This window comes from Xiphophorus hellerii, chromosome 6 (genome assembly GCF_003331165.1).
Source record: "Xiphophorus hellerii strain 12219 chromosome 6, Xiphophorus_hellerii-4.1, whole genome shotgun sequence".
NCBI lineage: Eukaryota > Metazoa > Chordata > Actinopteri > Cyprinodontiformes > Poeciliidae > Xiphophorus > Xiphophorus hellerii.
The window spans coordinates 25,426,625-25,450,251 of record NC_045677.1 but is presented as its reverse complement, the minus strand read 5'-3'; the positions used below and the strand labels follow the sequence as shown (position 1 = coordinate 25,450,251).

Here is a 23,627-nt window from a genome sequence, read left to right as displayed (position 1 = left end):
AACTTCTCACGGTCACTTGCAGAATATATCTCCCGGTGACTAAATGCTAAATTTTCATGATATGCCTACATTTTTTCCCCCTTTCCCACAGCGTGTGTCATCCTTTTAGGTGTTTACTGGTGTCTCGGCGAGTTCAAATCCTTTGAGAGGCGACATGACACTTTAGGCGAATCAGGCAGACAAGATGCTCGAGTTGTGGGGGGATTTGCTCGCCTTTCTGTGTTCTGCCTCCTGCTGCCAAATGTCTGCTGTCGCCCCACGAGGGAATGTGTGTGTATATGAGTGCGCGCCTCTCTTATCTCTTCTCATCTCTTTGCAGATCGGGACAGGCTTTAAGGATGAAGATCTGGAGCAGCATTACAAGTTTTTAAAGGTGAAGTAGAGCTGCATGAGTGTTGAAGTGAAAAGCTGGGCTAAAATAATCCAAGTTTCAGGACTGCTTTACCTTTTATTGTTTTGATACATTGTTCTTTTACAATCGAAATCATCCTCCTTAACACAGATGCTTGGAGAGAACTCATTGAAATCATTCAATGTAGGGTTAAAACAATTAATCGTGATTAATCGATTTTTGGAATAATCGTCAACTAATTTAGTAATCAGTTGATCGTTAATTGGAGTATTTGCTGAGAAAATGTGCTTGAATTTCACCTGAATGGCATTAAAAGTGAAGAAACATAGCTACACACTAAATCACTTACCCAGGAGAAAACATGGCTGTTTCTCTCAAACCTCTTCAGGCTTAACCCACTAAACAAACACAGACCACCTAACTCAAGATTCCCCCTCAATAACACAACAGTATATACAATCTGACATGAAAATATTAGTGTCTTAACTCAGTTATTTTTGTCTCCTTTGTTTATCTTCATAAGGGTGGCACTCTGTGTTTTGAGTTATTTGCATATTCTGAAAAAGTGGATTTTAAGCTTTCTAATTATCTCAAACACATAAAAAAAGAAGTTGTTCTTTACTACCAAGTGTTGTATGAATTAGTAACATTTTAGGGCTGTTTGTAATTTAGAAGCATAATAAAAGAAAAATAGTTGCTTTGGCAGAAATAAAAATCCTCTTCTTAACAAGTAAATATAAAAATTATCCACACGTTTCTATCTGTTGTATTTTCTGATTAATTCAAAATAGTAATAACTGTTGGCACGCAAGCAGAGCATTATAAGCAAGAAAAGTCGTTAAACAAATGACTGTTCTCACCAATTGAGACGCTATTATAGACCCGTTCAAAAGAATCAAATCATTCATGAATAACTTATCAAAACTCTTGGCTTCCTCCGATCATATAAGCCAGCGGTATCTTTGGTTTTTCTTTTGAGTGACCTGGTTTTAAACCACTTATCCATTATTATTTCTAAACGCAGTCCTTTGGTAAGCTAGCTGTATGCGTCGCATTTTGAGCTGAAGCCAAGGCAAATGAATAGTAATTACTTGCAATACCTTGCGGACCAGTAGGGGGCTTCTGGGGACCACAGTTTGAGAAAGACTGTTCTGTGGGGAAGAAAAAGCAAATAGTGAATGGATGTATTAACTACCCCAGTAGCTTTGTGCAGGAAAGAGGCAACAACAAAGAGTACATACACCTCATTATCAGATGCAATACTTTCATCAGAGGCTCTTTCCAGGAAGCTCACATTACCAAACACAGAAACCTTGAGCCGGGCTACAGTCTGCAAAACCAAGCAAAGTACTTATCACTAATGCACGCAATAACTCTTTCAGTGGCTTTATCCTTAGAAGAGGCAGAGCTAAACACAGAAATATATCCAGTTGGTTTGCAAATGTGGAAATCCATGAATAACTGCTGCTTCACCTTTTAAAAAAAAAAAATGCAGCGTTGAGAGAAACTGTGGGGGCGTTTTCTGACTTTGGGTAATGAATTGCTTTTTCAATTTACATTAGAAGAGGTTTGTTCCAGAGCAGCGGAGCAGCAGCATTTTAAGCAGTTGTCAACCGCTCTCTGAAAATGATAGCTGTTGAGAGAGCCCGACTTCATTTGACTTCATCGGCTCATTTTAGAGCCGCTGTTTCAGCAGAGAATGGAGCAATTTGTCGAATTCGAAACAACATTTCTAAATATACGTTAATGTACAACATTTTTTATTTATTTTACATCGACAAAGTAATCATTTAAACATTAGAGATTTAAGTATCTGTTGTGTAAACAGTCTCACAGAAGTAGCGACTGAGAATGAGGTTTAAAACTTTTTCTTTTATTCCTGGAGCCGATAAAGCCTACACTGTAGAGGTTTGTAATGAAAGTGATGGATGGTGAATTAAAGCGAGCCGGCGGTGTGGCCGTGCTGTTCTTGTTGCAGCGACGCTGCAGGCCAATAGGACTCTCGGCAGGGAGACAATTGGCTTGTTTACACGGCTCTGAGTGGTGAGGTGCTGTGTTAGAATGAGGGCTAGCCTAAACCCTCGTTTCACTGCTCAGATGCTGATTTTTGATTCACTTGGAGGCTTTTTAACCAATAACAATGGAATAAAAGTGAAGCAGGTTGCTTTGTGCTAGCCCCAGTTTCCTGTTTCGCTTGTTAAAAAGCTTGATTTGAATGGATTGGATATTTTTCTAACAAATATTATCCTCTTCAGAGTTATATAAAGAATTGCTTTAGAGTTTTTACATTGTTTTGCTGACTGAACATTTCAACTATTGTTTGTGGTTTAAAAAATGTAGTGTCCCTTTTACAAGTCATCTTTATATTTTTTGTATTAAATGTGTAGTTTTATTTAGAATAAAATTAAACAATCAACACATTCATGTTCAATTAGACTTTTAATACTCAGTACTTTAACATTTAGTACTAAAACTATTGATTATTGTAAAATGTTATACTAATAATTTTATTTCTAAAATTGCTTCAATCTAAAACTATTTTGAATGTTAAAAAAGTTGCTGCTTATTTAGTTTTCTTCTTTCCTTATTAATCAGATGAATTAAATCATTGATAGTGATGTTTATGTATTCCTAGAAGTTAGTCACAGAAATTACAGATATACGCTGATTAGAGACAAACCAAATAGCTTTTAAGTGGCCGGTCTAAGTTTCCTTAACTGATTAGTGTTTTCCTGCTATTTCGCATTAATACGAGAGCTGCTGAAGTTTTTCAGCCATGTCATCTATCCCTAAGGTAAGCACGCTCAAAGCCGCCATTTTGCTTGTCAACCGTGTTTTACAGCTTCTATTTATTTCGACTTTGAATTCAGGTCAAATTTACAACAAAATATCAGGGCTTGGCTAAGGTTTTTTATTTTTTCCAAAAATAAAGTCATAATACTACAAGAATACAGTTGTAGTAATGGAAGAATAAAGTCATATAGCAATAAAGTTAAAATAATATGATAATAAAGTTGTAATATTAAAGGAATGTAGTAATTTTTTGAGAACTCCAACATTAAAAATAACAAAAATAACAACTCAAAACAAATTACATCAAACAACATGCTTTTTTCAGACTGAAGAAGTGGGAGTTTTCCATTTCTTTATATGAAAAGATTTACTTGTTTTTATATATCTTTGATTTAAAGAATTTTAAAGGGTTTTAGTTAGAAAAAAAATAACAATTTTCACCTCTGGATCATCAAAAATATAACAAAAACTGTAAAAGCAATCTGTTATGGTAAAAAAAATAAATAAGTATGCATAAAAAAAAAAACCCCACTTATTTGTTTACTGCCTGCAGGGATGGACATAGTCTGTTCCTCATCCCAACAGCTTGTGGGAAGAAGCTGGTTAACACCCTGCAGGACCTGCAGCAGATGCTTGTTGTGGAGAAGCCACAACAAGCATCTGCTTGATCTATGTCTTTTTTCCTGAAGGCTGGAAGGGAGAGTGGGGGGTGGCATGCTGGGAGACGGATGGTGACGGTCCTTAAAGGTGGCTGTGGCTCTGAGAATGCAGCGTTGGTTTAAAAAGTTTCCTCTGGGAAGGGAGGGGAGCATCAGTGGTTTCTGCTGGCTCCTTTCTAGCTGCTGCTGTTCAAAGACTTGAAGCGTCCAAACCAGGATGTGAGTTGGGAGGTTGGGATATTTTCAGTGGTGCATCTGAAAGACACTAGCTCAGTGGGAGGATACAGCTCCCACTGAGCTTTTCAACTACTCATTGCTTTAGTGTTGATAAAGTCTGCAAAATTTATCATTATTCTGATATAAAACCTTTATTATGTGGTCATTATTGAACTCTATACAGACAAGTATTTATAAACATTTTAAATATATTTTAAAAATGCTTTAATTTCTATTGATTACACAGATTATTCACTTTTTATTTCTTGCATATTAAAGTTTCACAATGGAACCTCTGTTTTCAAGTGTTTCTGGTACAGCAGTAAATCTGATGCACAAAGAGTGACAGATGACAAATCCGCTTTTCTTGGTCAACTAGGAATTATTTTTTGCTTCAAAAAGCAATTTGATGGGACGCTGGAAAAGACTTGTTGTGCTTAATGGACTTAATGTCAGACTATGTCAGTCTATCATTGAAGCTTTTCAAGCCTAAAATAGCATCACAATGCTAAACATGTTGCACCAAACGGATGTCTACATCACTAATACCAGCATCCACATTTCTAAAAAAGGACTTTTTTCAAAGAAGTTCCATGAATCGGTTTAATAGCACTTTGCACCATTCTTATGGTTGAATAACCACATAACGTTTTGTTATGAATAGCTTTCTTGTTAAGCTATTCACAAAAAAGGTTATTGTTTGGGAATATTTATTTTGTTGATGCATGGTTTTCGACTATGATGCAATTAATATAAATTGCTTATGTCACTTTTCTTTAAAAGAAGAAACAAATTAATTCCCGCCTGCAATAAAACTTAAAACAGGCTAGTAAAAAGACTTTAAAAATGCAGAAAATAATGTAAGAGTCAGAATATCTGTTAATAAATCTCAGTAAAGTAAAAGTTTGAAAGACAGAAGTAATCAAAACAATACAAAGGCCTGAGGGAGAAAAATGAGAAAAACATTAATAAAATCCACCAGAACTTACATGAAAAATAGTTGATTTTTAGCTCTCACCTTTCTTAAAATAAATTGTAATATTGACCAAACATTAAATTACAAAATAATTCAATGAATTTTTACTCACTGAATGAATGCATTGAAATCATCACCACTGCTGTATGCAGCAGAGACAGCTGCCCTGTGTTAATATGTCAAGTTTGTAATTTCATGTACAGTGTAATTATTATATTCCTGAAGGCATGAGGAACACACATCACCTAATAGAGTACTTGACCTATTTAATGAGGTTTTTCATTCAAAATGAAGTGATTTCTGCACTAAACTGACCCACAGCATCAACAGACTGTCTGAGGTAGATAGATACAAGCACTTGAATTAAACAGAAAATGTCCTGAAAAGCAATTAAGCCACCAATTTTAATGTTGTACGCATACATACAAGACTATGAAGTAATTATATGACGAAAAATTAGGCAATTCATTCAGTGCTGCTCTGTTTTGTTTATACTAGAACCCATTATACTGGAGACCCTGGCGTTTAAAATACAAATTTGTCTATGTGAATGAATGGGATTCTTGTAAAGAAACTATTTTAAATCCATCAATGAAGAGCTTTTCTGTAGACTCAGTCTGGACTGGTTCTGTAGAAATCAGGGAATACATGCTAGCATGCTCAGGCGTGGTCAACCATCAAAGACTGTTCAATCAGCAAGGTGTGTGTAATAGTCTGTAAAGTCACAGAGAAAGGCTGGGTTAACCCCCAAGCAACAAAAGCCTTTCTCACATTTATCATGCTTCCTTTGATTTCAGTGCACATATTTTTGTTTTAGAGAAACGGAATTGGAAAAATAAGGTTGAAAAGTCCAGACATTTGCTAATTTTAGCTGTTTTTGATCTAGAAGTTACTATATAAAATTAACCAAACCCAAAAAATATTCAAGGGACAAAGGAAGACATTAAACTAAAATCTATCAACTAAAACAACCTATACAATTTGCAGAGAATAACAGCCCACACCTGATTTCATTTATGGATTAAAGCAGATATTTCCATTCACTAAATTATAAGACACACAAACTTCTTTTTTTCAAACTGTCTGACATTAAATCAGGCAAATTGTTTTTGGATAGTTAGGTTTATCAAAATTATTTCTAAAACTCTAAATTCATAAAAATGCCAATGTATTTATATAAGTATTTTTTACTTTTTTAAATTCAGAACTTTGCGTTTAAAGATGCTGAGTGAAGCTGGCAGGAGAGAATGTCTTTTCCACGGAACAAACAGAGCTTTAACTGAGGATGGACTGAAAAGCCGCTCTGCAAGGAAGAAGCCGTTACTCCAGAAGCAACGCAAAAAGTTCACAAATGCATTCTGGGACAATTAAATTTTTAGTTACATTTCCTGCGGTTTAATTGAACTAAAGTGGAAATATTTGGCCTTAATAGCCTTCATTACATTTGGGGGAAATTGCAAAATTGAGGAAGTCATTTAGAATTTTGCCGTTTCCGTCAACGTTTTCTAAAGTGATACTTCACAATGCCCATTAAAAACTGTTGATGGAAATATGGCTTCACTCACATAAACAAAAGTGTCCCCAAAGTTGAAAAGATTTGCAGTTCTCTCAGGAAAAATGGGCTAATATCCCACAAGCTACTCAGAGAAGCATGTGGAAGGAAATCCCAAAACGTTTGACCTAAATCTAGTTTAAAAGTCAATTCCACCAAATATCCATCTATTATAAACATATGAATTTGAAAAAAGTAAAAAAAAAAAAAGCAAGAATATATATATATATATTGTTTTGTTTATAAATGTAAATAATTTTAGTAATCCTAACTGACCAGAAAGAGAAGGTTTAGTCAGATTTCCTATCAAACAGAAAATTCATCTTTTTATAGTGAATGGAAATATATGTTATTGTGCAATAACAGATATTTATTTGCATCTTGTTTGTAGTGAACAAAATTCAAAAAGTCGAAATGAGTAAATTATACTGATAGAAATACAGTGTTGTCAGTGTTACATTGTTCTTATATCTTGCAACACTAGTGAGTTGTTGAGCTTGTATTAAGCCAGTTGATTAAAAATAATGCTGACACTTGTTTTCTGTGAAGCTGCACTTTAAAACTGTCTTTCTACTGGATGAATATTGAGCTGCTGATTAGCATTGATAGTTGAGTTCTTCATCTTAATAAGTCTGAGTATGGCTCTCCAAAGCAACACAACAGCCCTAATAGGTGTTTCTAAAGTTCAGATGCATTTTGGACTAATACTAAATGTGTTTGCTTCTTTATTTTTAGGAGTTGCATCAGAATAAAAAAAGTTGAATTATGTTTCTGAGTGTAATTTACAGACTACAACTCTGAGTCTCGACAAAACTTATGACAATCAGCCACAACTTTTAATAAGACTGCACACCTGCCAGCTCATGCATTGTAATTCAGTGTGTATTAGAGCATTAGACCTTGAATTCCTACAGTATAAATAATGTGCTGGGAAACAGCAGCACTGCTTTAATGTGACCTAGTTATCTGGCCTGCTACAGTCTAGTTAACAATTCACTCAGAAATGTTTTTTTAATCTAAATCAAGGTCAGACTGAGATACCGATTCACCTCCAGGAATGTCATTTTTATTCCTTTAACAAGATTTCCAAATGTTTTAATTTTATTGTTCACACTAGAAGCTTTTGCTTAAAGCTTTTAAATGAACATTCTTGTTCTTGAGATCTTATGATTGATATTTTAAATGAGTTTTTATTGTTTTTACATTGGCTAAGTTTGTTTTTGTAGCACTTTGAGAAGCCGATCTTATCCGCTGATCTTATCTACCTCGGCAAAGGTTTAAAAATCAACCTCTGGCCTTTATTTCTCTCCCATCAGAGAGGTTTGACTGACAGACCTTCCCATCAGCTCATGACTGCATGTTTCCAGTTAACAACAGTCATCCCACTGTTACAACTCAGTGACCTTCTTGCTATATTCATCAACATTTCAGACAAAAACAAACATAAAAAATTGGCCAAAATCGGAACCGATAAGTTCGATTTATCGCTTTATAAAGCGATATAAAGATAGGCTTTATAACGATAGGCCAGAAAACTGCAATCAGTGCACCCCTACTTTGAGATTTAAATGTAAAGTGGATTATAAATAAAATAGTGTTTTTTTAAAAGAACAGACAAATATTTAAAATACCAGACTTTATTTTGTAATTGCATTGTCTAGTACTTCCATCCATCTATCCATCCATTTACCTGCTGGTTTGATTCTCTTTGTCATCCACTCTGTCTCTCCCTTCATCTTCCACTCTAGTCATTTTCCCATCCATCCTTCCCTCTTTCTGTCCATCAATCTCTTTTGATGCATCATTGTGTTCCTGTTCTGTCTGTCCAGTCAGTCAATCATCCACCCATCTGGGTTTCACATTTTAAAACCTGACCTCTGTAAAAGAAAAAAAAACTTCTACAAATTAATGGTGAATTTTCATCTTTATATATTAAAACTTGTCTTAAAGAGACTGAACTCTAGAAAAAGAATGGAATAAATAAACCAGCTTGTGTTTAACATTCCTGATTTCCTGTTTTCTAGGAGCACACCCTGGCCAAGCCCCGCCCATACTACCGCGTGGACCAATCAGCCGAGCCCGACGTGTGGCTGGACGCCGTGCAGGTTTGGGAGGTGAAGTGCGCCGACCTCTCGCTGTCACCCGTCTACAAGGCTGCCATGGGAATGGTCAGTTCAGCCGGCGTTAATCCGCTCCCTTGTGTGTTTCTGCAGATAAATCCCGTCAGTTCTGGTCTGCTGCCCTGAATGAAGAGTCATTATTAATGCGTCTTACTTGAGTTAATGAAACTGCTGCTAAGGAAGCCGGATTTAGCGGAACGATACTTGTTATTGAGCAGTGGGTTGGCAGAGTAAAAACTTAGCATCAATATACAGCTCTGAAAATACATGGTATTTTAATATATTTGTCTTTTTTACATTTGTGTCAAGCTTTCTGCTTTTGCAATTGTACAACCTGCACTTTGGATGAGGTGGAAGTGAAAAAAGAAGGAATTTACATATTTTCTAATCCTTCAAAAACGTTGGATAAAGTCATTACATCCAGCATTTGATTCGTTTTCAAGCAGTTTTGGGTATTGGGTAAAAGAAAATGTGATACTTCAGCACACGGAAGCTAATAAAAGGCTTAGAAAGGCATAAATTAAACCAGGACAAAGGGTTAAGTCTTGCAGCTCGAATTAAACTCAACAAATGGGCTCATAATTACTTTTAAAGTCCTGAATCTTAAAAGAGTGCATTACAATTACAAGGAATAAGTGCTCACATGTACCGGCAGCTTTTTACAGTATTAAAATGGCTAACCCTGTCCTCAGGTGGATGCAGAGAAAGGCATTTCTCTGCGGTTCCCTCGTTTCCTTCGCATCAGAGACGACAAGAAGCCCGAGGACGCCACCACCGGAGCTCAGGTACGTGACGTTAAGTAGAAAACCAGCCAAGCATTAAAGCACAAAGCCTCCAGTACACGACCAAACACGCTAACCGGACAGCATTGAAGCAGAAGGTTAAGCACGTCGACCTTCTGCAGTCTAAAAATGACTCCAACACGGTTTAAAAAAAAAAATCTGTCATGTTTGTTTGGATCTTTTAAAGTGTCACAGAAATGTGGCGCATCATAATCAATATCATCATGGTCACTTCACAAAAGCGGACCTGTAAAATTTCAAGGATGAGCGGCCCTGCAAGGACAGCGTGTTATTTTTTATTTTTCATGCAAGCGGGAGTGGATGCAGGAGTCTCCTGCAGCAGTTTGAGCAAAGCTGTTCACTGAAAGCTGCTGCTTCCTTCAGGCTCAGCTGCAGATTCAGACCAACGTACGACACTTTGAAAAAAGTCACTGTTAAAGTCGCCACATTACAATCGCAACCACAAACTTCCAAGGATTTTACTGGTCTGGAATTAATCACATTTTAATCAAAATCAACAAAACGAGCAACATCTTCAATCCTGATGCCCTTTTTCCTGATTAAGTGTCAACATGAGCTCAGCAACAAAGATATTTATTGTTTTTAATCTCTTGTTTATGTTTTTCAACTGTCAGATTCCTGCAAAATACTATTTTACCCATTCAGATTTCCTGTGTTTTATGAAGCCTTGACCATTCATGGAACTTCTGTAGAAATGTGGACTGCAGACGCTGACATTAATGTTGGGGACGTCCGTGCTGCTGCTACATGTTTAGCATCAAGTTGCTACTTAAGGCTTGGATGAGCTTCACTGACAGGCCAACTCCTCTTAGCACAACTTTAACACAAACATAGTCTTTTCAAGCATCTAATCAGATAATTTTTGGAAGAAGAAATTAACCCCATGTGGACCAAGAGAAGCAGCTTTGTCGTCTATTGAAAAAGATTAAAAACGCAAGTTTTTGAGACTTCTTTTTTAGTTTCTAAAAGCACCACATGCCCAGAATTTATATTTAATTCTTTTAAATATTTATTGTGCAATGTTTCTCAGTAGGACCATATTGTGAAAAATGTTAAAAATACAAGATAAAAGTGATCAAATTATGAGAATAAAGTTGAAATATGAGAGTAATGTCATATTACGAGAATAAAATCGTAATATTATGACTTTACTCTCCTAATTTTATCACTTTTATCTTGTTATTGTACCTTTGAACGTTTTTTAGCATGGCACTAATACTTTGTCGTATATTTCAGTCTTACTATACACCTAAATAAACAGTAAATGTTTGTGAAAAAATAAAACCAGATAATATGTAATGTTTTAAAATGGAAACCAACATCATCAACGTTAAGCAGAATTAAAGTACGGCTTAGTTTAGCAGGAGATTTAGACTATTTATTTCTCGTAAAGCACAAAAAGTATCAATTTGTTGTGAGAAATGATTCAAACTTGGTTTACATCTGGTAGAGTTGCTCTGATCCGGTTTTGGCAGGTTTCAGGTTTTCTTTGAGCTAATTTCTAATTCTGATTACCATCTCATACAAACAATATTTTTTATTCAGCAATTACATTGCAGATATTTAACAATTACATATGTAAACAAGGGGAAAAAATCACCATTTATTTGCTGCAAGTTCATTACGTTTTTTTAGTTTAGTTTTTTTAGAGGAATGACAAGATCATCTTTAAGGCTTATTTGAATTTTTAGTTTCCATTTAATAAGCAAGTAGAAAATATGTAATTTTCTATGTTTTTCTTTGCTTTCCTTTTTTCATATGAAATAAGCAAGAACATGTAAAAGCTCCTAAACAGAAAATTGACACTTTTTTTTTTTTTTTACCACAGTTCACCATTTAATACCTGCTGTTCTTTTAAAACACTGCAGGAGAATTTTGTTATGTTGTAAAAAATTGGATACAATCTGATTCCCCGAGTTGCTCTGATGCTCACAAACCGAGGAAAAAAAGCAGAGCTGTTGAAATTCACTGACTGTCACAGCTTCACAGGGAAATATGCTATCTGACGCAGCGTCTGACTATTTTGATGCCGTCTGATTTTTATCTTGTTTCAGAGGGGGAAAAATCTATATGAATTAAAAGTTTATACACAGGTCTGACAGAAGTTGTCCTTGATGTACAAACTAAGGCCGAAGATCCAATACCTCCTTGACAAACCCGAGTCCCATCTGAACCGTTTTACATTCCAAACTGTCTGTGACTCGAATGCAGAGTGTGGAGGTGTGTTCATTACTTTTGGGAATCAAGGTGGAACATTGGCAGCATGTAAATGTACAGCTGCATCTCAAGAAATAAGAATGGCTTTCAAAATGTAATTTATTAGTGATTCAACTCTAAAAGAAAACAGAAATTCCATGCAGTGATTTATTTCAAGCTTTTATTTCTATAAATGAAAACTGAAATCTCAATGAAATTACTTTTAATGCAGAAAAATCATCTTATTGAAAACTATGTTCCTGCATTGTACACTAAGTGGTTGGGGCTCCTTTTTCAGAATAAACTCTGGAAACTCATTGCTTAGTCTGTTATAAATCTATATGAGTTTTACATTTTCACTTAAATAAAGTTGAAATAACATTCTAATTCACTGTGATGCACCTGTAGACAGAGTTTCCATCCAGTGATGATGCTCAGGATTAAATTAAAACATTGAAGTTGGAGGAAATCAGGAGAACCTGAACTTGAGCCAGAACATGTTGGGCCCAGTCTGTTTCAGGTGGAGAATCAAAGCTTCACCTTGATAAATAATGTGATGTTTCATTGTTTTCCTGCTCTCTGAGTCCCCCTGCTGCGTGCCCATTATTCACTGTCCCACCCCGTCCCCTCACCTCTCTTCTCGACCTAAACCCTGATAAATGAACACACCCTCCGTCTCCCAGTCAGCAGCTCCGAGTCACTGACTTCAAAGCTCGGGATATGAATAATCAAACTGTTATTTTTAGCTTTTCCTCTTCATGTTACTGACCCAACTTCATGATCTTCTCCTCCTTCCCTCCTGCTTTCTGTTTTCCTCTCCCTCTATCTATCTGAACGCTGCTCCTCCTCCTCGATCCCTGCAGATCGCTGATTTGTACAAGAAGCAGCAACAGATTCAGAATCAAGGGGAGAAAGCTGACCCAGAGGACTACTACTGAGTCTCTGCAGCCATATGATGAAAATCTCAATGTAATTGTAAATATCTTCTCCTTTTCAGTGTTGTTGAATGAAAATAAAGGCGTCTACCAGTTTTAAGCTTCCTGTAATTTGTTATTGATTTATTGAAGCTGCACGTTCACTCATTACGGTTTCCCTTTTGAGGGCGAAAATTGCATAAACATCTCGGCGCATGCCGTGCACATAAATCCCCAAACCATCATCGATTTGGCAGTTACCGCTTTTAATAGATCTTTATCTGAAACTCACATTGCTAAAGCACGCAGGTGGCATACCAATACTTGTGCCCAGCTTCTTCTCCTGCAGCAGCAATAAATTAAAAAAAAGCGCAATCGGAAATAGGAGGACAAGCCAAGGAGATTTCCAACTGCCCAGGAAAGTTATTAGGAGCAGGAATAGATGCAGAGCTGACAGTTGCTCACAGTAGGACAAAAGAGAAGCCCTGACAGCGAGCATGGGACGGATGAAAATCTGCTAACTGTCCAGCCTGAATCAATCATAGACGTGAGGAGGAGACGGGAAGGGGGCCAGTTTGAGAGCCAAGGACGTGCGATTATGATGTAGAGAGGAGTTTTCAGCAGGATGATGATTTCATCTGAGAAATGGGTGTGCTTGTGACAAACTGAGACACTTCGTGATGGGTTTGTTTTGATTCTGTTTTGTGAGAGTTTCTCTGAATTTTTTCCAAAACGAGTGCCTGTGTCGGAAATTTTTATCTTCTCAGGGAGTTTTGTTTAGCTCACAGGTACTCACATGGAGCAAGGACAACAGCTGCAGGGAGCGCTGTGAAAAAATAAAATATTGGCCTTAAAATAAACCGAAAGCATACCGACTGCCAGGGAAGTTACAATAGCCATATTTGAAACATTTCTGTCAAAAACAAGGCAGTGTGACAAGAAAATGCAACAAAAGTGTGAAAGTAGATTTGACCGTCATAGTGTCTGATCTGATTCAGTCATCCCTCTTGTCGGGTGTTTTTCCTCACATTTTAAAAACAGCAGTTGCTGAAAAAGAAAAATCTGAACAAGTTGCTATTGCACAGTTGTAGGCAAGTCTCCAACCTCCAGCCATCAGCAAAGTGATTGAAAAACTGTTTCAACAATCTCTTAACAATGACCAACCACTTTGATGTAATTCAGTCCAGTTTCGGTGCTCACCGCAGTACTGACACTGACACAAAGTGTTCAGTGATAACCACAGTTCTGTTGGACTTCTGCACTATATTACTGGAGATCTGGATCTAAATCTGCTGCAACACCTGACTGGTTAAAAACCCCATGCTGGGTTCCCCTAGTTTTAATATCTACAATTGTAGGATTGGAAAAGGTCTTAAACTCTTTATTATATTTATAGATAAGAAATAATACTCAGAGACGAGTCCTTCAACTGCAGGCCACGGCAGGTGGAGATTTATTACACTGTTCCACAGATCATCTTACAGTACAAAGTCAAATCTCAAATATCTCCCCAAAATCTCCTCATATTCTTAGAGTCAGTCTGTTTTATAGAATCTCATTTTCATTGGTGTAAGTTGGTAAGTTTTGACCAATAGCATTACTGCCCGTGTTTGACGTGTGTCCTTGCGTAAGAATTCTATCAGCTTTCAAATGAGTGTGTATTGGAGTTTCTTTGGGAATATTCAGGGGAATATTCAGACCTATTGACCTCCAACATCTGCTCCATTTCAAAGGTGCAAAACAAGCCAATTATTATTGTTATCTATCCAAACAGTTTATTTCCCAGACATTCTTCCAGTCTCACTTCGGCTTCGCACGCAAAGGGGAAGCTGGGAGCCAGGTCAATTTTTCCTTCTATGGCGCCAGATTTCCTCAGTAAAAAACAACTCCATAAAGAGTATTTCCACTCTTACACAATCTACCTCTAGCTCAGATTATAACAAATACAAAGATAAGTTATTGTAACTATACAGATGATGCACTGCTCTACATCACAATGTCACCAGGTGACTGAACACATTCAAGCACTGAACAGATGAACATTTAAATGTATGGATGTGCCATATCCTTCTCTCCGGTTGAACAGAAACAAAACTGAAGTCATCTTTGAACCAAAGGAGGAACAAATGAGTCTGAACTCCTACCTGAACCTTCAGAGACACATAAAGATAGTTACAAAGTGCGGTGTTGGAAACATGGAACAATCAGACCTAGAATATAGAGATGGAAATGTAAAGTTAATTAATCTTTGAGAATGCGTTCTTGCATTATTATGAAATTACCGTTGTATTACTTGAAAATGGTCTCAAAACAACATCATCATTTATCGCAATAACTTCTGGGACAATTTATTGTTCAGTAAAGTTATGGTGACCGGCCAAGCTACAGTCCTCAACGCAGTTTTTTTTTTTTTGTCTTCAACGCAGTTGTCCCTGGTTCAATTCCCTTCTCTCTTTGCCTTTTCTCTTGTCTAGTCACTGTTTAAAAAAAGGCCACTAGTGCCATAAAAACCATTAAAAAAATACTTCCTCAAGCTAATTTTCTTGGTTATTAGTTTAGTCCCTTAGCACTTACCATAAATGATCGAGTAATGAGGTACGACATAGCGAGCATGGCCAACCTGCTTCACATCTGCTCATGAGTGTTTTAGATAATGTGCCACTCTGCCCACATGCAGCCCCACATGCACGGCTCAGCACCCTGCTTTTAAGTGGGTGGACGTGCAGCCGGTTATCGCTCCTCTCTTGCATCAGCAGGAGACGACACTGAATGCAACGAGATGCAGGGGAATAAACCGAAAGCGCCGTCGTTGTAATTCTTGTGTCTGTGTTTGCCAGTTTGCAACTTTCCAGCTTATATTGGTCGCATTTACATGTGAAATGCTGCAGTGACTCGCTCGGCATGTGGCATAATGTCGCTGTTTTCACATGCAGAGTGGTTTGGATTTCCTGTCCTCAAAAGCATGTGAGGGTGCTGTTTGTTATGGTTTATCTGTATGCAAGTATTCCCAGTGTGTGGCTGTTGGTTTGTCCATTATTTCTGTGTGTGGGCTGCTCTGCGTCTGCTGAACAAGATCTTTGAGAAAGAAGTCATTGTAGCTTTGAAATTCCAAGTCTAGTTCTGTCTGCTGCTTATTTTTCCCCCTCTTTTTTATCTCTTTGTGTAAAGCTAGGCTTAGTTTCTTAATGCCTTCCCTCTCCTTGTTTGTAATTTATTCATTTCCTGTCCTGCATGTTACTTCTGACACTTCATGAATATCATTAGCACATCTCTTTCTTTCTCCTTCATCCTTACCAGAAACTAAGGGCCCTGCTGGTTGTTCCTAAAATCTGAATTTCAAATGGCTGTCAGCTGTACTGTTGCATTCGAGGTTGGCTTGAACACAAAGCGAGAAATGGAAGAAGCCATAATAGAAATCAAACAAGCAACAGAGCATGAAATATTGAGAAAGCAAATATGTAATGAAGTCAGTTGCTTATTGTGTTTGCAGAATGATACTGTAGTAAATAGCTGAAGGTGCGGCGCAGTCGAAACTCATTTTTGAGCTTGTTTGAGGGAAAAGGAGCCTCCTCAAATGGCTGCATAAGACAGTTTTTAGATCCTCGCAAAAGTATTCACATCCTTTTTAATGTTTTTTTTCTTTATTTAGAGCCACAGATGTCAATGTAGCTTATGTGACAAACCAACACAAAGTAGTGTGTAACTGTCAAGTGGAAGGAGACAAATACATACATTACTTGACTCCCCAAAATTTAAGATGTCTTGTTCCATGGTCACACTATTTCACTGATAACTAATGTTTTTTAATCAATATTAAGGAATTATTGACTTAATACATGCGCCTATATTCTGCTGAATAGTAACGTGTAAGTTAGTTTTGGCTTACCTCAAGTGTACAAAGACATTTGCACTTTCCTTCCAATTTTTAATAATGCCTCGGACAGTTTTAGCCCAATTTTAATAGATATTGTGATCTCTTCAGGTGTTTTTCTCCAATAGTTTCTTAAATAGACTAACATCTTTTCCACAACCATGGGATGTGATTTCTCCTGGGAACAGGTAAGCTTGTAAGGGTTGATTGGACTAAATACAAACAAAATCGTGTTAGACGCTTCAAATGACTTTCGAGTGGCCCAGTCAAAGTTTACAGCTAAATCCAATTGTCGCAAGATTTGGAAATTGATGTTCACAGATAGTCTGCATCCATCCTGACTGGATCTGGGTATCAAGCAAAGAAGATTAGGCAAACATTTCACTCTTGACCAGATGGTAGAATAAAATAAGTGTTTCTTGCCACACTTAAAAAAAAAAAAAGGAAATCTTGCGGTGAAACGCTGGCAGCTGTGGTTGCCAGAAAACTAAAATTCCAGGTAAAACATGTTTTTCGTTCATGGTTTGATGTCATTGCTATTATTATTGAAAAGGTTTTGACTTAAGGAAAATAACTGGGTTTTTTTTCTAGAATTAAAGCAACTTATAAAATCAATGTACTAACACTGATTACTTTCACATCAAATTAACATTTTGAAATTATTCTTTTAGCCATTGATTTTTCCTGTCACAATTTTGCTGTTTATCACTGATATATATTTATTTTTACAATGCTCACTTTTCTGATTATATTCCTTTTTTTTCTTCCACTTCAAATCAGTGGTCAACTTTGGGTTAACATTCTTTGAAAAAGGATTATTTTTGCAAGACACTGAGTGAAAGTGTGTGTGCCCGACGTGTTTGTGTCACTGATGTTTACAGAGGGGGGCAGCTGGCTCTCCTGCGGGACGTTGCTGCGCACCAGCCTCCTTTCCCACCGAGGTTCCTGCCCGTGTTCAAACAGCTGTGCTGTTAGTTCACATCAAGTCACCCGGCCAGGCCTGCACCTGCAGGGGGAGGCTGCTTCAAACCTGCCTGCTCAGCGCCTGTGGTTTTTTCCACTTGTTAGGCACTCACTGGAGGCTCTGTGGCGTTCCCAGACAGAAAATGCTCCTGGATTGATCTTTGATCTGCTGCTGAAGGAGATGAAAGGCGAAGCTGTGCTGAAAGTGTCTCTGTTTTAGGATGTGTCCCCTTAAAGCGGCATTATGGATTATCTCCGACTGCAAAAAGAAAAAGAGGGCAGCTATTAATAAATAGAAGGAGCAAGGTTTCACCTTTCTGTCCTTATTTGCGCCCCGCCCTCCTCCCTCACTCCATTCTCCCACATAAGCTATCTGTCTTCTTCACAATACCTCTTTCTCCACCCCGAGAACAATGCGTTTGTTCTCCTCCACCGCCTCCCCGTCCTTTCTTTCCCTTCCTATCCCTCCATCCATTTGTTTGGTGCTCTCTGTGACATCTCTGCCATGCCAGGCCATGAGGGAGAGGAGGTGGGACAGGCCCTTCCATTGTCTGCAGCCGAGCCCACGGCATATCAATAGTTTTTGTTTCTTGAGCAGGAGCGTTGGCCAGTAACCTTTTGGATTTCATGATGTCAGATCTCCTCCTTTTTGCTACGCTCTTTGTATGATGTCGGCCCTAAATGTGAAAGATGAAGCTAAACCGAACCTGATACTTAATTTATAGGATGTTTCAACAAAACAGTGAACTTCTGCAAATAATTTGTCACGTAGGGGAAATAATTAAAAATTTTCAAGTGATGCACACCGATCCTGTTTGATTAAAGACAACAAAGACTTCCATTGTCTCTGAACTATGAAAAAATCTGAAGTTTTCTACTGCTGTTGCAGATTGCATCACTTGGGATGCAAATATGAGTCATTTATGTGCTGCTGATGTCGGTTGCCTCAGCAGTGACAAACAAAGCAAAAATACTCACAAGTTGCTCTCCGATGCGTTCCTGAACAACAAGAAAGCTGCTAAATGTCAGGGAGTTTATGCAGATGACTTATCTACGCAAGTGGGTTGGGGCCACTGGAAAAAAATAGAATGCCAACTTTCATTTGACTTCAGAATTAGTTTTTTTTTTGTTATTTTTTATTTTAGAATTCTAACTTTACTCTCAGAATTGTCTTTAATTTCATATCTTGAGTTTTTTTTTCTCAGATTTTAGACTTTTTTCTCATAATTGTGACTTTTTCTCCTCAGAATTCTGGCATTACTCCTTGAATTCTGACAAAAAAAATTTGTTGTTTTTCATTTTTTCCGGTGGCCCTAATCCTCTTGTAAAGTCATCTTCATCACAGCTTCTCAACTCTTAAGCCCCTAACATCACTCAACATGCTGTTATTTACTGTTTAGCCATTGACTTCAGCTCGGTCAGTCTTAAAGCCTCTATGTTACCACTTTTTGCCAATAGTTGTATTGCTTCCCCGCTAACTGCTTTTAATAGCTGTTAATTTATTTTTCTTCAGAGCTTGGAGACACAGTGCCTCCACTCATTAGTCATTTCTTCCGTAGGATCCACTATCTGCATTTTCTTTTAGGTGATGTCAACTTCAAAGGTTTCAGAACTTGACATAAACACAGTTGATGCTGCTGTTTGGTGCAGCCGCTGTCGATTTGGCACACTCTGCGTTTCAGGTTGCTGCACTGAGATGATGCACTTTCAGTCATATTTTTGTCATCAGGCCTTTCTTTCTGTCTCTACTCGGTGGGTTGTCAACCTGTGTCCAATTAGGAAACCTAGATGGCACTTCTTTATTTATGTTTAATCCTGGCTCCCAGCCTTGACTTTTAACAGGTTTCTGGCCAATTGCTCTGCATGGCTCATTTGCTTTGTTTGAGTACGAAAACGTCTCACTTGATTATTCGGGCCCTGCAGCATAACTGTTGATTTAGTCATAACCGCTTTATGATGGGTTTATGATGATGGCAGTGCTTGTTGTTCCTTACTTCTCAGGCCCACGCTGAGAGACTCATGTTAAAGGGGAGGGGAGGGCAGAGAGGCACATTGCACACTGCACTTCATTGGATCATTGTTAGCCCCTCATTGGTCTTATGACCTTTGTTTGAGCCAGCCTCTGTGGTGAGCGTCTCCTCTGTCGCTCTTTGTTTTGTTTTTTTCCCCTTCGTCTTGACTCTCAGCCAAGCCTCAAGCGAGCCCAGTTCAGAAATTGCCTTCCTGGTCCAGCTGCACACGTCAGCATGCTAGTCCGTTAGCATGTTAGTCTGTAGCGTGGTTTGGCTACTTCAGAGGAAACCTATTATGCAAATCTACACTTTGCACATGTGTGTACTTCTATTTGGGTCTTTATTCCTTCTTAAATAAGCCCACAAACACCCAGCCAGTTTTTGGTAATAAGTTAATGCTTTTTTGGTGTCAGGAAACGAGCCGTTTCAAAAACCTTCTGAATATGCAATGTCACAAATCAGCAGGTACTGCGCCTCACCTGTTAGATTCGGTTTTACCAATGTATGCGCTGTACAATGGCTGCTGTAGAAGATAAGTCTTGCAGTAAACTTATAATCCAGAAACCACTTGCTGCATTCTCATTGATTGTGCAGGAGGCTCCACTTCTATTTTTCAAAGATGTACGGTTGTAAAAATGCGCATCTGTTTGCAGTCATTTTCACATGTGAGTGCAAACGTTTAGTTGGGGGTGTGGCCAACAGCAGCTTATTTGGATTTAAAGTGACAAGCCCCTAAAACATCTCAAAGTAGGCAGAACTGAGCAGACTATATTTTCATAATCTTTCCTGGGTTTGTCTAGCAAATTTGTGACTTTTCAAACTCAGAAATTTCCTTGTTTGTTCCTTTTAGGTAGAACATTTCTGAGATGTTTTGGGGGATATTAACTCATTTTCTTTCTGTCTACAATAGCTTTAATGTGCTGTCATACCAATACGCCCTCACAGGTTTATCATAATGTGACGTTACACCCTCCAATCCTGACAACTGATCTGAAGCCTTGTCTGCATTGATACTAGAAAAAACACGGCAAAGGACTCATGTATAATTTCGCAAAGAAAAAAAAAGTTAAAAGGCTCCACAGTTCAAGTCTCTTGCCTGCTGGTTCTTCTGTATTATTTAGCAGCAGATAAGCTCTCGCTCTCGCTCTCGCTCTCTTACATTAGTGTGCTATATCACTGCCAGATAGAGGAATGGGGGGCCCTTCCTTCTGTATGTGATACAGTTCCTCCCTGCCAAGCCCAGCCTCCGCTGCCATCATTCGGCTGCTGACGAGTTTGGGTCCCAGCCACTTTCTGCACCTGCCAGACTCATAAAGAATCCCCCTGTTCCTGCGGGAGACCCAAGGCAGAGCCTGCCACAACTGTTAAGGACGTTGCGATTTAGACATTCAAACCAAAGCTTTGACTGTCAACGGCGCCAACAACATGGCAGATGGTCCGTTTTGTTCGGCTGATCCCATCAGCGGGCCGTTTGAGGTGTTAAGATGAACGAGTGGTTAGGATTTGTCACAAGAGGCAAAAATAAATAAATTAAAGTATGCCTTGGTTTTACACCGACTTGTTGCTTAATGATATGCCACTGTCTTGGCTAAGGGCTTATATCCTAAGAGATCCTTGAGTTTTAGCTCTGAATGTTGAACTTGAATAAAATTAGCTGAAGGGGATGGAGTGGACATCTTTATTTAAATCCCCTCCTCTCACTCGGATCATACATAGACTTCTGAATCACTTTCTGCTTTTAAGGACGACTGTGGGACAGTGATTTTTGCAGTTTTTCTGTAAAAAACTGGGTGTCCCATACTGCATTGTGAGGGGCAAGGCCAGACTGGGAAGACTTTTGCACAGGAAAACTTGTACTTCATGCTAGCAGCTAAAAGGAAACATTTTTATGATACATAATAACAGGAGCCATGCAGAAGTGTAATATATTTTTATTGCTTCATTTTTACATGTCAGGGAAATTTTAAAAATAATCTGTTAACAGCTTTTTTCAACCTATAACCTACAACCTATACACAATCCTAAAGCAGCTGTGTATTATGCAAAAATGAAGAAAACGTACAGAAAACTACTGATGTTGTAGTTTTCTGTAGGACTGATTCTCTTTTCCCAACTCTTCTTTTTGTTAATATTCCTTTATTTCCTGTCTGACTAAGTTTTGTCCCCATATTCTGAGTTTTAAATTTTTATCCAAGACTTCAAAACTGATTCCATATTGGCAAATCTTCAAATTAAGACCAACATAGTTTGTTATTTTACTGTTTTTGAAAACATAGAAATCCAATAAAAAATTTCAGACATTCAGAACAAGACCTCAAACATGAGGGAGCGTTTTTTTAAAAATGAGGCGTCATGTTTTACAGCCAGAATCATGACAATGGTTTTATGATGGTACCTGTTTCATTGTGGTCCTTTTTAAGGTAATTGTAAAATGTACATCATAAATGTTTTATCTTTCTGTGCTGCTTTAGTGTCTTTTAGACTGTTTTATGTTGTGGAAAGCCATCTGGAGATGTGGCTTGCAAAATAGCCGAGGCTATAAATGTTATAGTGTTCACTATTTGCTTATAATTACACTTGTCTCCATGCAAATAAATAATAAAGAAGAAGAAAGTGGAGGCAGGAAGAGCCCAGATCATCACCCCTCCTCCACTGTGTTTGACACATTGTTGGTTTATTCAGATCCAACTTTTCAAACCAGTTGTATGTTATGGTGCCTTTATATTTTTATAAAGAAGTGGCCTTCTCCTAAAACCCTGCAACTATTCTTTTTCTATTTTTCTTATGAGACAAACTTTAACATTTAACATTCTGTCAGAGTGCTGTGGAGTCGGAGTGGAAACTCTTGGGGCTTTTACAATTTCTCTGAACATTTATGTTCTGACCTTGAGGGGAATTTGCGGCAATGTCAATGACTAAGAAGATTGGCAGCTGACTTAAATGTTTTCCACCTGTGAATAATTTTTCTTTCTGTAGAGAAATGGACTCTGATTGTTTGGAAAAGGCCTTAAAGTCTCTCCCAGATTTACAGGCGTCGACTTCTAAGCCTCAACGGTCACTGGTGGGGTTTTTCCACCTTGGGATTGTTAACAAGTTTGCAGACAAAAACAGACAAAACTAATGGCTCTCTGCAGGTAAAGTTATAAAAAGGTAAAATGGTAAAGGATATGTACTTGTATTCGCTTTATCAAGTCAAGGACCCCAAAGCACTGCACACTACATTCACCTATTCATGCACACATTCACAACCTTTCAAATGGTGTATTAATTTTAGGTGGAAAAAAGGGAGTAACTTTCCACCAAAAAACTCAAACATTTATCTAGAATGTTTGAGAAACATTGTAGAAATTTTCTAAAAAAAAAAACTCAAAAATTTCTGAGTTTCATAAGTCGGAAATGTTTGACTTTTCAAACTCAGACATTTCCAGAAATTTCTAGAAAATTTCTGAGATTAATTTAAATTTTTCTGCTTTTGGAGCTCAGAAATTCCCACAATTTTCTGGAAATTGTGGGAATTTCCAGAAAATTCCCACAATTTTAATCAAATTAAAATCAAATTAAAAATTTCGGAGTTTCTTCTGGCAAATTTAGACGTTTTTTCCATCTACTATGGCCCTAATACACCGTCATACAAACTACAGGATAGTAGCCACGGCTGCCCTGGGGCTCCAGGCCCTCTGTCCAAAACCAGCAGGCAAGGCGGGTGAAGTGTCTTGATAGAGGCAGACGGAGCAGGAAGCAAAGTGGCAATTCACCAATTATTCCAAGTAAAACCTGGCTAAGACGACGTCCGATCACTTTAATAAGTAAAAATGTAAACTGAAATCTCTCTCCCATCTTTGCATCCTGTCCTCATATCAACCCATCTATATATAGCAGGGCTCTCCTTGCTCTCCTGCTCTGTCTGCATTACTGGAAAAGTGAGGAGTGGGCACTGCAATCTGAATAAACAGCTTTGTCTGAGCAGGAGGAGGCTGAAGAGAAAGAGAAAACTGGATGAAGAAAGCGCCATTGACAGACAGGCAAACACGAGTCAGCCCCTGTCCCCCTCAGGCCCCATTGTCTCCGAGTGCTAGACGCCAGCGAAGGACAAGAATCTGAAGAGAGGGAGGACAGCGAGCTAAGAGTTGCGGCTTTGTTTGGCCGGCTGGCCTCAGACCCGGTGAAAGTGCACGCAAAGGAGAAACAGGGGTGAGATAT

At 38.1% G+C, this 23,627-nt stretch overlaps 1 protein-coding gene across 1 annotated transcript in view; it reads left to right on the top strand.

Annotated features, from left to right (window-relative positions):
- lig1 (ligase I, DNA, ATP-dependent) overlaps positions 1-12,702 on the top strand; it is a 71,351-nt gene extending 58,649 nt beyond the window's left edge. Inside the window, exons 24-27 of the mRNA XM_032566364.1 lie at positions 320-373; positions 8,573-8,716; positions 9,361-9,453; positions 12,531-12,702. Of these exons, the coding sequence (XP_032422255.1) occupies positions 320-373; positions 8,573-8,716; positions 9,361-9,453; positions 12,531-12,605 (366 nt within the window). The 3' untranslated portion in view covers positions 12,606-12,702. The remainder of the gene's footprint in view (positions 1-319; positions 374-8,572; positions 8,717-9,360; positions 9,454-12,530) is intronic.
- The last annotated feature ends 10,925 nt before the right edge of the window (positions 12,703-23,627 follow it).